The sequence below is a fragment of the Leucoraja erinacea genome, chromosome 20, assembly GCF_028641065.1.
Source record: "Leucoraja erinacea ecotype New England chromosome 20, Leri_hhj_1, whole genome shotgun sequence".
NCBI lineage: Eukaryota > Metazoa > Chordata > Chondrichthyes > Rajiformes > Rajidae > Leucoraja > Leucoraja erinaceus.
Window position 1 is genome coordinate 18,699,849 of NC_073396.1, and position 13,142 is coordinate 18,712,990.

The 13,142-nt window shown below is 47.5% G+C and overlaps 1 protein-coding gene across 1 annotated transcript; it reads left to right on the top strand.

The window, feature by feature from the left end:
* The first annotated feature begins 970 nt into the window (after window positions 1-970).
* On the top strand, window positions 971-12,695 carry LOC129706868 (uncharacterized). The gene is made up of 10 exons (XM_055651456.1): window positions 971-1,093; window positions 1,278-1,376; window positions 2,197-2,273; window positions 3,307-4,033; window positions 4,825-4,878; window positions 5,279-5,357; window positions 5,652-5,772; window positions 8,578-8,679; window positions 10,479-10,654; window positions 11,965-12,695. Exons 1-10 carry the CDS (start codon window positions 1,068-1,070, stop codon window positions 12,109-12,111), a joined length of 1,608 nt encoding a protein of 535 aa, XP_055507431.1. The 5' UTR covers window positions 971-1,067; the 3' UTR covers window positions 12,112-12,695.
* Window positions 12,696-13,142: the final 447 nt, after the last annotated feature.

A 13,142-nucleotide genomic window follows, 5' to 3' on the forward strand; every position in this document is an offset into this window, starting at 1 on the left:
ATGGCGGGACTGTCATATGTTGATAGAATGGAGCGGCTGGGTTTGTATACTCTGGAATTTAGTAGGATGAGAGGGGATCTTATTGAAACATGAGATTATTAAGGGATTGGACAAGCTAGAGGCAGGAAACATGTTCCCAATGTTGGGGGAGCAGAACCAGGGGCCAGAGTTTAAGAATAAGAATAAAAATAAGGTAGTTGAGGCCAGTTCATTGGCTATATTTAAGAGGGAGTTAGAAGTGGCCCTTGTGGCTAAAGGGAGAAGGTAGGTATACAGGATACTGAGTTGGATGATCAGCCATGGTCATATTGAATGGCGGTGCAGGCTCGAAGGACCGAATGGCCTACTTCTGTACCTATTTTCTGTTTCTAATAAGGGGTAGGCCATTTAGAAGGGGATGAGGAAACACTTTTTCACCCAGAGAGTTGTGAATCTGTGAAATTCTCTGCCTCAGAAGGCAGTGGAGGCCATTTCACTGGATGCTTTCAAGAGAGTTAGATAGAGCTCTCTTAATGATAGCGGAGTCAGGGGATATGGTGAGAAGGCAGGAACAGGGTACCGAATTTGGATGATCACAGTGAATGGCGGTGCTGGCTCGAACGGCCGAATCGCCTGCTCCTACACCTATTGTCTATTGGCTGCCTGCGGTTGCCGGGGAAACCCTGGATGGCCTTTGGGTCAGGTTCAAGCACTTCTACCCTGGAACTGCCCGCACGGTGGCGCGCCCGGTCCATGGCCCCGCCCATCAGATACCGGCCTCGACCGCCGCCGCGTCGACCCGCCCTCAGAGCCAATCCCAGTCCCCAGTGTATCGCCTCGGTGTCAGACCCCGCCCCCAGCCAGACCCCGCCCCCAGTGTATGCCCCGCCCCCCCCCCCCGTGTATGTCCCGCCCCCATAGCCAGACTCACTCCCCAGTGTGTGCCCCGCCCCCCTCCGTGTATGTTCCGCCCCCAGAGCAAGACCCCGCCCCCACAGCCAGTCCCAGCCCCTGGACGCCGCGCCGCCCCACCGTGGGACCGTCGCTTAGCAACCGCCGCCGTGCACGGCGGGAGATAGACTGCCGCCATGATGCCCGCCGCCCGGGCTCGGAGGTAATGAGCAAAGACCCTTGCTATAGGATCTTTGGTAATGAGGTGGCCGCGCTTCCTCACACCAGTGGCGATCCTTAACCCTGCCGTTGCGCTTTCTCCCCCGACGCTTCCTTATCCTTCCCCGACGCTTCCTTATTCTCCCCCGACGCTCCCTCCTCCCCTCCTAACGTTGTTTGATCCACAGGCTGCGCTGGGTCCTGGATGAGGTTGCTGAGCGGTTTGGCGAGGAGGAGCGGCAGTTGGACGAGGAGTTGAAGCTTCACCGCAGGCTGCTCAAACCCTGGTACGTCCGCCTTTAGCTTGTAGGAACCTTCCTTCCCCCTCAGCCTACATCACAAGCAAAAGCAGAGCCACACAGACTCATCCTTCCTCCAGCCAACTCAGTCTTGCCTGCTCTCCTCTTCCCTTCACCTGCCTCCTACCCTCCCTACCTGTGGCTGATGGCCAATTCTTGTCCTGCTTTCCTTTGACATAGAATGTGGAATAGTACTATATAGGTTCTTCAGCCCACAATGTTTGTGCCAAACATGATGCCAATGAAGTTACAGATTAAATCTGTTCCTTGCACTTCCTTCTTAAAGTCTCTGAAACACCGTTGTCATATTTGCATCCACCACCACCCCTGACAATGCATTCCAGGCACACATGACTGTGTAAAAAAAACTTACATAGCACATCTCTATTAAACTTTCCATTCCTCACCTTACAGTTATAGTTGGACATTTCCACCCTGTGGAAAAAGGTTCTGACTTTCTACCCTATCTATGCCAACCTATACCGTATCTATAGATAGATAGAGTCTGACAAAGGGACCCGACACAAAACGTCATCTATCCATTTTCTTCAGACTGCTGACCCGCTGAGTTACGCCAGCATTTTGTGTCTATCTTTGGTATTAACTAGCATCTGCAGTTTTTTATTACATTATCCCCTATCTATGTTCTGTTACATTCCTTCCATTTGGGTAGTCACCCTGATGAAATGCTACAATGCACACCCCTCAAACGTGATGGATATAATATTTAATTCCACAACTTTAAAGGAACTGATTGTTTGTTAGACTGGCATCTTGTCACTAAGGGATTATTGATGTTTGTTCTCAGGAGGGCACATGCTGCAGAGACTTTGGGAAAGAATGGAGTCACTGCCAGCACGACTGAAGATTCATCTCACATCTCTGGTAGGGAAGCAGTATATTTCAGCAAGGTTAAAAACTCTGGCATAAGGCATTCTGATTGCAACCTTCACCACCACCCTGCCTTTCTTATATGTCTACGGTAGTTGTTATTCACAGCTTATCCTGTTCCTTAGCTTTCTAGAACTCAAGATCCAAATAATGAGCTACTCCATCATTGCCCCTCCTAATATCCTCTCACTCTTTTAGTAAATTGAAGCATGAACACAATGCTCATAGTGAATTAACCTTTGCTCATTGGCATCTGCATATCGTCGCCTTCGCTTCCCCTTCAAGTCTGAACATCGAACAGCACAACACTGGAACAGGCCCTTTGCCTATAAGATTCAAGAGAATGTCAGTGCTGAACATAATGTTGTTATAATGTCCGTGCTGAACATAATGCCGTTAAACTAATCTCTGCCTGCACATGATCCATATCCCCCCCCCCCCCATTCCCTGCATATCCTTGTGCTTATCCGAAAGCCTCTTAAACGCCACTATAATTTCTACCTACAAGCCACCCATGGCAGCTCATTCCACCACTCTGTCAAAATAAACTTGCCCTGCACATCTCTTTTAAACTTTACCCCTCTCATCTTAAAGCTGAGGCCTTTGGTCTTTGACATTTCCAGACTGGAAATAAGATTTTGTGTGCCTACTTTATCTATACCTCTCATAATGTTATATATTTCTATCAAGTCTCTCTTCCGCCTACAAAGCTCCAGAAAAAAACAATCCATGCTCTCCTTACAGTCTCAATTACGCCATAACCGTGCTGAATATGGGTATGTTGGAATAAGGGGAGGTTCTTCAGTTGTTGTGTCTGACCCTGCACAAATTCTTCTTACCGTGCACGTCCCCTCCCGGCATTGGCTAGCTTTTCATTCCAGACCAAGGGCATAGGAGGAATACTCCACAGCACAAAAGCCCATGGTCCCGTTGAATATTGCGTGGATCACCAGGACAGCTGGAAAGTAAACAAAGCAAGAGTCTGGGCACAGCACTCGACTCAGTCTCGTTTCTCCTTCTGTTGCAGAACAGGGTTGTGTCGGCGAGGAGCTGGAGGTGTTAAACAGAGCCCTGGCCAAAGCCCTGCAAATCCGGCAAACACATTGTAATGTGCTGGAGGCAGAGCTGGTCCAACCTGGCACCACTGAGGGCAGCAGCACTGTGCCTGAGAGCAGCCGTGGCTCTGTCATACAATCGGCAGCAGCCGGGAGCGATGAGAAATGCGCAGACAAGTTGGCCAGTGAAGGCTTCGGTGCTCAGGAGGTGACATTAAGGAACCGTTCATCAGATGAGCTTAGAAGGAAGAGGACCGCCACACGTCCCGTCTCCTCCCGGAGGCCACTGGCTGCTGACTTAAAAGCTCCCTACAAAACCGAGCTGGTGGGGAGGAAGAGATTACCGTCACCAACCAAAGGCCGTCTGTCTCGAGGAGTGATCCACAGGAGGTCAAGAGCAGGTGGAAGTGCGATCGCACGCCTTCCTGATCACACTGACTCTGTCAGAGGGGCAGTAAGCAGAACGCAATGTGGCAGACTCCACACTTTAACATCCACCCATAGGGCGTTCAGCGGGCACAAAGCACCAACCGCTGCAGATCCCAACACAGATCTCACTCCACCGTTCACTCCTGTTAGCCGGCGGTTTGTGGAAAGTATCAAAGAGTTAGTGCAGGCAGGCACTTGGGAAGGAAACGTGCCGCAGAGTAACTCCTCTCATGTGGGGCCGCCCAAACCATTCATGCTTCAGGCCAGCGGGTAAGAGGTTTTAAATTCATCTTCACTTAAGAAATGCAAGTGAAACAGACAAAATTATCATGGGGCTTGATGGAGGTGATGTTTTCACTGGCTGTGGAGTTGATTGCCAGGAGCCACATTCACAGGATAGAGATGAGAAGAAATTAATTTATCACAGGATAATAGTCAAAACAAAAAATAAATTGTACTTTAAATTTCTAAAAAGAACAAACAAGAATTAGTCCAGAAACATACGGGGTAATTAGAAAAAGTGCAAGAATGATAGAGCAGGCAAAATGGGGCCCAGTGGCCCACTCTTGTTGCCAACTCGATCTCTGACCTCCTGCGTTATTTGATGGCAAGCATGGAGCAGGAGTATTTGATTTTTTTTCCTGCATTGTACATCTTTCCAGAGTTTGAGCAATTTCCATGGAGTTTCAGAATGAGCCATTTGTGTAACGGGAGTCCCTCGGGTTGCACTAGGGGGTGCCTGAGCAAAGGATGAGAATGGGAAGGTGTATTGATTCAGGCTGAGGCAACCAGGCTGAGTGACTCTGAGCCTGATCGGAAAATGGTTGCTGGAGGTATTTAACCCATGTTGGTACATTTCACTGAGATCAACCGTCATTTTTCTAAACTGGAGGTATGGACCCATTTTGGGGCTAACTGAGGGAAAGGTGTCAGGTGCCAGGAATATTGTGCCAATCGGAAATGGGAAGCTGAGTTCGAGTTATTTCTAGTTTGAGAAACCAACATATTTGGTACAATGATGCCAACAATCCGAAGAGTAACTCATGCTTGAACTTTCACAGGTCATCACTGCAGCTTCCACTGGCATGGAGAAAGCAGCGCAGCAGAAACTCATGGTGAGCACGGCCTCAGCGATAGGATTCACCAGCAGGGAGCCCGGCACATGCGACCCTCCTGCCTCGACCCCTGAGACTCTTCAGTAGTTCTTGTTTGTGTTATTCTCAAATATTTCCTCCTTTCTGAGTCTCTGACAATGTTACCTCTCGTAGCGAGAGCTGGGTTTCACTTTGCACCCATTATTTCCCGTATGAGTGAGCGAGGGAGTGAATGGACGAGTATAAGGAGGGCAGAGGAGCACTGTCTGCCTACTGCACCTCACTTCCAGATCCACATTGTGGCACTGCTGCCATTCTCCATGATGTTCTTTTTTGCTTAGCCTTGAATCAGAGAGAAACCTGACTTTATGGCAATGACTTTGCAGTGGAGTATGATTAAGCTATTTCCTTTGTTCACCAGCTTATGGGAAAAAGTTTCAAAGAGCAAAGCCGCTGACGTTCAGGAAAGGGCTCGCTTCATGGAGAGGGTTGAGTCCGCAGTATCCTTTCACCTGGAGCACTGACTCCACTCATTCCTCACTGTAGTTGCACCTGTTGATTGTTGTTTCTGATACTGCTTTGTGTTTAAAATAGAAAGTTGAAGCAGTGAGCTGGCTGAAAGAGATGCCTGCTTTGAATAGATAGCTGACTTAGCATGGATAAGTTAAGCCCAAGGGCCTGTATCCATGCGGTAGTACTAGGAACCTAACATTGTTTAAATTGGTATTCTGCCAGGGTGAAGGAGGGAAAAGGTTTAAACACTTCCAGCTATTTTTCCTAAGTTTACAGTGCAGTTTCATTCACAGCTTCCAACTGTGAGCAATGCAGAGATTGAACAACAATTGGACAACATCTATGATCTCTACAAGAGTATCAAGCAGTGCCTGGACACAGACCCTCTGCTATATTCCCCAGGTACGTCTTTTACAAATTATCTTTGTTTTAATAGAAACAAAATACTGGAAACGTTCAGCAATTTAGGCAGCAGAGAAAGGAGAAACGGGATTAATCTTTTAGGTTCAAGATCCTTAATTGGAACTGGGAAAGAGCGAAAAATAGAGATGGGGAAGGGATGAGTTGGACATAGAGAATATCTCTGATAGGATGAGGCCAAATGCTTTAACGTGGTAATTGTTGTTTTTGTCCTTTGCAGTCGAAGAAGATAATGACTTCAGTGTTTTTGTTTGTGGGTCCGGTGATGACTGGTGCTGGGTGGGCGCCTCGGTAGAAGTTGAAGTGACCCCAGCCCCGCACGCGCCGCATTTCCTCTGAGCTTCTGCGGTGCGCTGCTTTCCAGCTGCACACGCTCCCGTGGTGATCCTGCTTTGCCTAGTTGGGCGATATGGGTCCTGAACATGGCAATTAGAGTGGGCAGCACGGTGGTGCAGCATGTAGAGCCGCTGCCTCACAGCGCCAGAGACCTGTGTTCCATCCTGACCCTGGGTGCTGTCTGTGGAGTTTGCCCGTTCTCCCTGTGACTAAGTGGGTTTGCTCCGGTGCTCCGGTTTTTCCTCGCATCTCAAGACATGCAAATTTATAGGTTAATGGGCTTCTGTAAATTGGTCCTAGTGTGTAGGGAGTGAAAGTGAGATAATATCGAAGTAGTGTAAACGGGTGATCGATGGTCGGCGTGGCCAAAGGGCCTGTTTCCATTCTGTATCACATAAAAATAGGAAAAACTGAGAAGTTGCGTAAAAGATGCTGTTGAGCAAAGGGAATATCTCTAGGGTGAGACAAAGTGCCTTAATGTGGAATTAGAGTAATGGCTAGGGACACGTTATGTTGGTTTGCCTGTGTGAGGTATCACTATTAGTAAGACTATCCAATATGACCAGCAGGCTTGACTAAACTAATTGAACACGAAAATGGCAGAAACAGCTACTCCTACAGAAAGACAGAGGGGTCTCAAAGTGGGAGTTCAATATTGAGACCGGGAAACTGCATCGTGCCCCAGTGAATAACGAGGGTTGTTCATCAGGTTTGCATCGGTGCCTCGGGGTAACTGCGTACGTAGGTGCAGGAGTAGGCTATTCGGCCCTTCGAGCCTGCACCGCCATTCGATATGATTATGGCTGATCATCCAGCTCAGTATCCCATCCCTGCCTTCTCTCCATACCCCCTGATCCCTTTAGCCACAAGGGCCACATCTAACTCTTAAATATAGCCAATGAACTGGCCTCAACTCCCTTCTGTGGCAGAGAATTCCACAGATTCACCACTCTCTGTGTAAAAAATGATTTTCTCATCTCGGTCCTAAAAGACTTCCCTCTTATCCTTAAACTGTGACCCCTAGTTCTGGACTTCCCCAACATCGGGAATAATCTTCCTGCATCTAGCCTGCCCAACCCCTTAAGAATTTTGTAAGTTTCTATAAGATCCCCCCTCAATCTTCTGAATTTTAGCGTGTACAAGCCGAGTCTATCCAGTCTTCCTTCATATGAAAGTCCTGCCATCCCAGGAATCAGACTGATGAACCTTCTCTGTACTCCCTCTATGGCAAGAATATCTTTCCTCAGATTGGGAGACCAAAACTGTACGCAATACTCCAGGTGTGGTCTCACCAAGACCCTGTACAACTGCAGTAGAACCTCCCTGCTCTTATACTCAAATCCTTTTGCTATGAATGCTAACATACCATTTGCTTTCTTCACTGCCTGCTGCACCTGCATTCCTACTTTCAATGACTGGTGTACCATGACACCCAGGTCTCGTTGCATCTCCCCTTTTCCTAATCGGCTACCATTCAGATAATAGTCTACTTTCCTGTTTTTGCCACCAAAGTGGATAACCTCACATTTATCCACATTATACTGCATCTGCCATGCATTTGCCCACTCACCCAACCTATCCAAGTCACCTTAAAACTAGCTGACCTCTCTTTCAGAAAAGGTTGCGGACCTGAAACGTTAACTGTTCCTCAGACCACATATCCTGCTGTGTTTGCTACTATATTTCAGATTTCCAACAGTTGCAATCTTTTTATTTTGATTGTCTGTATAATGTTGCCCACGGCTTGGGATGTCATCTGGACAAAGGCCTGTTGAATTCTAGAGGGCAGGACTTCAGCAAAGCACAGAGAAAGTGTGTCAAAAGTAGTTAGAGGTCCGGAGGAAAGACTGATGTATTAGAAGAATTATGAATTGGTTTATTTTTGGTCACTTGATATGAGATACGTAGCATTTGCATTTATTATCATGTAAAGTAAGTGTAGCATTTAGAAGCTTATTAATTTGATTTATACACTATTTTATTCCAATTGTCTTTGAAAGAGCAAGTATAATGGTTACTCAAAGCCTTTGATGGATTTCTTTGGTTTCTCTGGTTTGGTTGGAGATGATGGGAAATTGTCAGCTAGTCTAAGCTTCGAACTGCAGGGCAGCTGATGGAAGGCACGTGTCACCCGTGGACAAATGTCTGAACTGCGAAAAGCGGCTTAACTAATTCTTTCTCACTAGTCCACTGCTACAGGTATTGTATGTTTATTGTTCATCATGCTCCAGCTTGGGGAAATAAATCAATCCTTTTCATCTGCTGCTGCCTCTTTAACTGGGGAAACAGAGCATGAATCCTGGTCTCTGCAACTTCATCAAAAGATCATTCCCATTGGAACTGCAGAGGGCTACACAGAGGACTGTGTTCTAAAACCACCGTATAAACCATGGCTGCTGCCTCCAGTCACAGTGTGCGAAGAAAATATGAATTGGTTTGTATGTTTTGCAGATGCTGTCGGTTGGAAGCAGGAGTGTGAGAGAGTGCAGACTGTGGAGAGATGCCAGGAAGCTTTGCCCATTCTCCACCACCAACTTCTGCAGCTGAAGGATGGTGAGTGCACCAGTGATGTCTACTGCACGTCTGCCAGGGCGCTGACGGTTCATGGATGATCTGGTTAAATTAGCAAGCTGAATCACGCCTGCACATTGCCTGCACAAATTCTCTCCAAAAGAGAAGTATAGAAACATTCAGTATATCCGTCAAGTGAAATTTCACCACCTCAGCACGAGCCAGTGATGGCATTGGGAATGAGCACAACCTTGCTGCAGCTCATGTACATAATGGACATCCCCAGACTGTACATACAGTGAGCGTTCGGGATTCCAGCTGCTGCGGGCTGCAGGCATCTTTTGCCCGGTGGGAATTCAGTCACGTCCATGAACTCTGTTCATCTTTCATTTGTTACAAGTTTGATCAGAAACAGTAAACACAAGTTTATTTCCCGGGGGAGCTGCTGATATTGGGGTACAGTGGCCCTGAGGTGAGTGCAGTTGTCTCGTATCTCCAGAGCCAGCTTTGATCCTGAGCTCAAGGGCTGTTTGGGGGAGTTTGTACTTTCTCCCTATGATCAGAATCAGAATTGCACTTTATTTGGCAAATATGTTTTGCAACATACGAGGAATTTAATTTGCCAGGTCAGTCATACAATTAAAAGCAACAGATCACTCAAAAACACATTTAGCATGAACATCCACCACAGTGACCCCTACACATTCCTCACTGTGATGGAAGGCGAAATAAAGTTCAAGTCCCTTCCCTTAGTTCTTCCTCGGTTGTGGGCCTCGAGCCCTCGTTCACGGGACGATCTTGACTCCCGTAGCCGGCGGCATTCGGGCCCTCCGCATCGAGGCAATCAGCTCAAAGTCAGTCCGAGGAGGCTTCCAGCTCCATCGATGGAAATCCGCAGAGCACGCCAGAGAATGTGATCTGAAAATTAATCACATCTCCGGCAAGGTAAGAACTTGAAAGAAAGTTTCCCCCGATCCCCTCCCCCACATAAAACAAACCGAAGAACATTAAAACAAACTTTTAACAACACTAAAAATAACAAAAAGAATGAAAAAATGAACCGGCGGAGCAGCCATCGGCCGGCGCCCCTGGTGGATCTTTGGTTTCCCGAGTTTGCTCCGGTTTCCTTCCACATCCCAAAGATATGTAGGTGGGTTAATTAGCTGCACCAAATTGTTCCTCCTGCAGGTAGATAGCGGGAGTATCAGTATGTGAGTGAGAGATTGCAGCGATGTAAGTGACTGAAGGGATTGCTGTGAGAGCAAGCATTGACTCAATGAGCTGAAGAGCATCCTCCTAAGTAAATATAAAATGTGAGGTGACGCACTACCTGAACACTACTCAAGGATGGAACGAGCTGCCCACACATGGACAGTGAGCCAAGTGCAAACTCGGAGCAGCACCTCATCTTCTGTCGAGGCATGTGGCAATCTTCCTCAATACCTCTCTGTATCAGAACCGGCCTGTTGACATTTTCTGTTCTTGTCCCACACCTTTGCTATTTACAATACATCCTACTGTCAAAGGGGTGTAATATGCTTGTGCCTGTCCCCATTAACCTATCTAGACATTAACCTATCTAGACATCCCCTTCTCACTCTGCCATCCCTTCCCCACCATTTCTCTACTGAAAACTGAATTGCCTAATTTTGCTGACAGTTCCAACAAAGGGTCTTGGATCTGAAGCTGGGACTCTTTCTCTTTCCGCCCCGGCTGCCTGACCCGCTGAGGTCTGTTCTGCTTTTAATTCTGTATGAAACCTGGTGATTTGAGTGATGATTTCCCACATTGTGTTTGTTGTTGTCTGGGACACTGCCATCTTGTTTTTTCCTGGCACACAGCTGCTACACGTTGGAGGAACCTTGGCGGCGGTTGGAGACCGGCCCTAACCACGTGCAGATGTGTTGGGAGTGAGAGTGCACCCCTCCTACTCTATTCCAACCTGCAGGAGCTGAAGCAGATGGAGACCCTTCGGTTTCAAGTACAGACTCTCCAGCAGCAGATCCACATCCAAAGGGTGAGGCCCAGTCCCATGTCCGTCATTAGCAGCCAAGCAGTAGTAACTTGTTTCAAGAAGTGTGTGCAATTCCAGGGGAGCACAGGGAACAGAGGGGGGAAGCAAGGGGGCTGGGGGCGGTAGTCTTGTTTCCACCTATGGCTGTGCCCACGTACCACTTTGAGGACACGCACTCACAGTAGTGAAATCTTTGGATCATTGGGCAGGTGTTGAAAGGGGACAGACTTTGATCGATCTTACAAATAAACACCTCAAAAATATACTTCTGATATAAAAACGACGTTTGAAATGGAGTTGACAGCAAGGTTCCACAAGTAACAAGGACACGATCAGTTAATATGTTTCTGCTCTTAATACCCTAACTTAAATTAATGACCTAAGCTCTCCCATGTCTACCTTAACGTAGGGAAAGCTTTACCCGAGTTCTGTGCCTGAGGGCTGGTGCCTCTGCCAGCAGTGTGAATTCAGAGTGTTCTTTTTGAGATTGATGGTGACCAGCCGAGCCATGCTCCATCTCTGGGTGGCCTTGCTGCCCTGCAGTGTTGGTGCTACTGATCACTGTCGGGTCCTGGAACTAGTCATTGGGCTTTTTTTCTCCATTTATTTTCACAGTTTAGGTGAAACTTAAACAGATGAACATCGTTGGAAAATGAAATCCTATTTCAGTACCTGCTGGGATATGTCAGTAAAAATGTGGGGTGGCACAGTGGTACAACTGGTAGAGCTTCTGCCTCACAGCGACAGAGACCTTGGTTCGATCCTGACCTCAGGTGCTGTCTGTGTGGAATTTGTACGTTCTCCCTGTGACCATGGGGCTTTTCTCCAGGTGCTCCAAGTTATCCCATGTTCCAAAGAAATGCAGGTTTGCCCCTAGTGTGTGGGGAGTGGATGAGACAATGGGATAACATAGAACTAATATGAATGTGTGATCGATAGATGGGCTTGGTGGGCCGAAGTGTCCTATATCTTTTAAACAATAAAAAACTATCTGCAGCTGCATGGGGTGATTAGTCAGGGCTGGTATCACAGCATCATTCTACATTAGCCTTGCTGTCTATTCTGGCTCCGTGTGCACCACCAACTATTCCCACTCTCAGGAGATTTTGTAACAGTCAAAAACGAAAAGGAAGCACAAGTAAGATATAGGAAACAGAGGGCTCTTGAGCAAGAATTCTGTCGGAATCGGGCGGATTTCATGCTTCTCAAGAGATTATTCTCAGTACACATGTCAGTCACAGACTATCACTGCAAATCCTACAGTGTGTGTGCAGGCCTGAATCTCCCTGACTCTGCTTTCTCTTCCATCACAGGCTATGGCCGAGGAACTGCTTCCCCTGCTGCTCACCCCCCAGTCTTCAGACCAGTCCCTGCTCCACCTTTACCGAGCGGTGTATTCCCTGCTGTGTGAGGGAGGGGAGCGATTCCCCGCATTAGTCTTGGACAATATACCTGACTGACGGCTCTTGGACCCAGACACAGACCCCGGACCCAGACCCCAGCTGGCGGACCGAGACACAGACCCTGACCCGTGGATCCAGCACCTAGGTGCAACCAGCAGCAGCTGGAGTAAGAGCGTAAAAGCAAAGAAACGCAGATGCTGGACATGTGCAACTGAAAAGGAGAATGCTGGAAGCATGCAACAGTGCAAGCAGCGTCTGCGGGAAGGGAGCTGTTTACGGTTCAGTTGATGTCTTTCCTGCCATGGCGATCCCGATCATCCCGATCCAGACAAGGTTATGCCTGTAGCTTGTGTCAGACCCTGGCGTGGAGAAGGACCAGCTTCCCCACACAGTCACTCACCACCCACTGCATTGCCCATGCATGATGGGAGTGTAGGCAATGTCAGTGCATTTGTTGTACAGTTTGCCCTCCTGCCCCTCACCCCTTCTATTCCTGGCTCCAGGTTTAAAATTGGCATGGTGATCCCCAGGACTGCACTAGCATAAATTAAAATGATTTGCAAAAATGTCTTCAACAATATCCATTGTATCGTGACGACTCACTGTTTGTACATGAAAATACAGAATCTAGTTTTGTACAGCTAACTGTTTTTTGTAAATCAAACATGTTTCCTTGATGTGTGTGTGTGCGCATAGACTGCATATTTAAATGCCCATTTCTAGGCACCACATTTTGGGCAGATTTACCACCATGGTCTTAGGGAAGATGGTTGTATGGGGGGCTCAGGTTGGCCTTGCAACGAGAATGGTTAGGAGATCCAGTAATAGCAGCACAAGTAAAAGTCATAAAGGTGGTGTCATAGTGCAGAAAGGTCCTGGAGTACAAGTACATAGCTCCCTGAAAGTGGCATCACAGATGGACATGGTGGTGAAGAAAACTTTTGGCACACTAAACTTCAGTTACGGTCATGAGTATAGAGGTTGGGACATTATGTTACAGTATACAAGTCGTTAAGAGTGGATGCTCTTGGAGAATTGTGTTTAATTTTGGTCACCTTGCTTTCAAAGATGTAATTAAGGGGCGGCAC

Coding starts and splice junctions, on each gene's coding strand:
- LOC129706868 (XM_055651456.1), top strand. CDS start 1,068: ATGATGCCCGCCGCCCGGGCTCGGAG. Junction 1,094..1,277: donor CCCGCCGCCCGGGCTCGGAG/GTAATGAGCAAA, acceptor TTTGATCCACAG/GCTGCGCTGGGTCCTGGATG. Junction 1,377..2,196: donor CGCAGGCTGCTCAAACCCTG/GTACGTCCGCCT, acceptor GTTTGTTCTCAG/GAGGGCACATGCTGCAGAGA.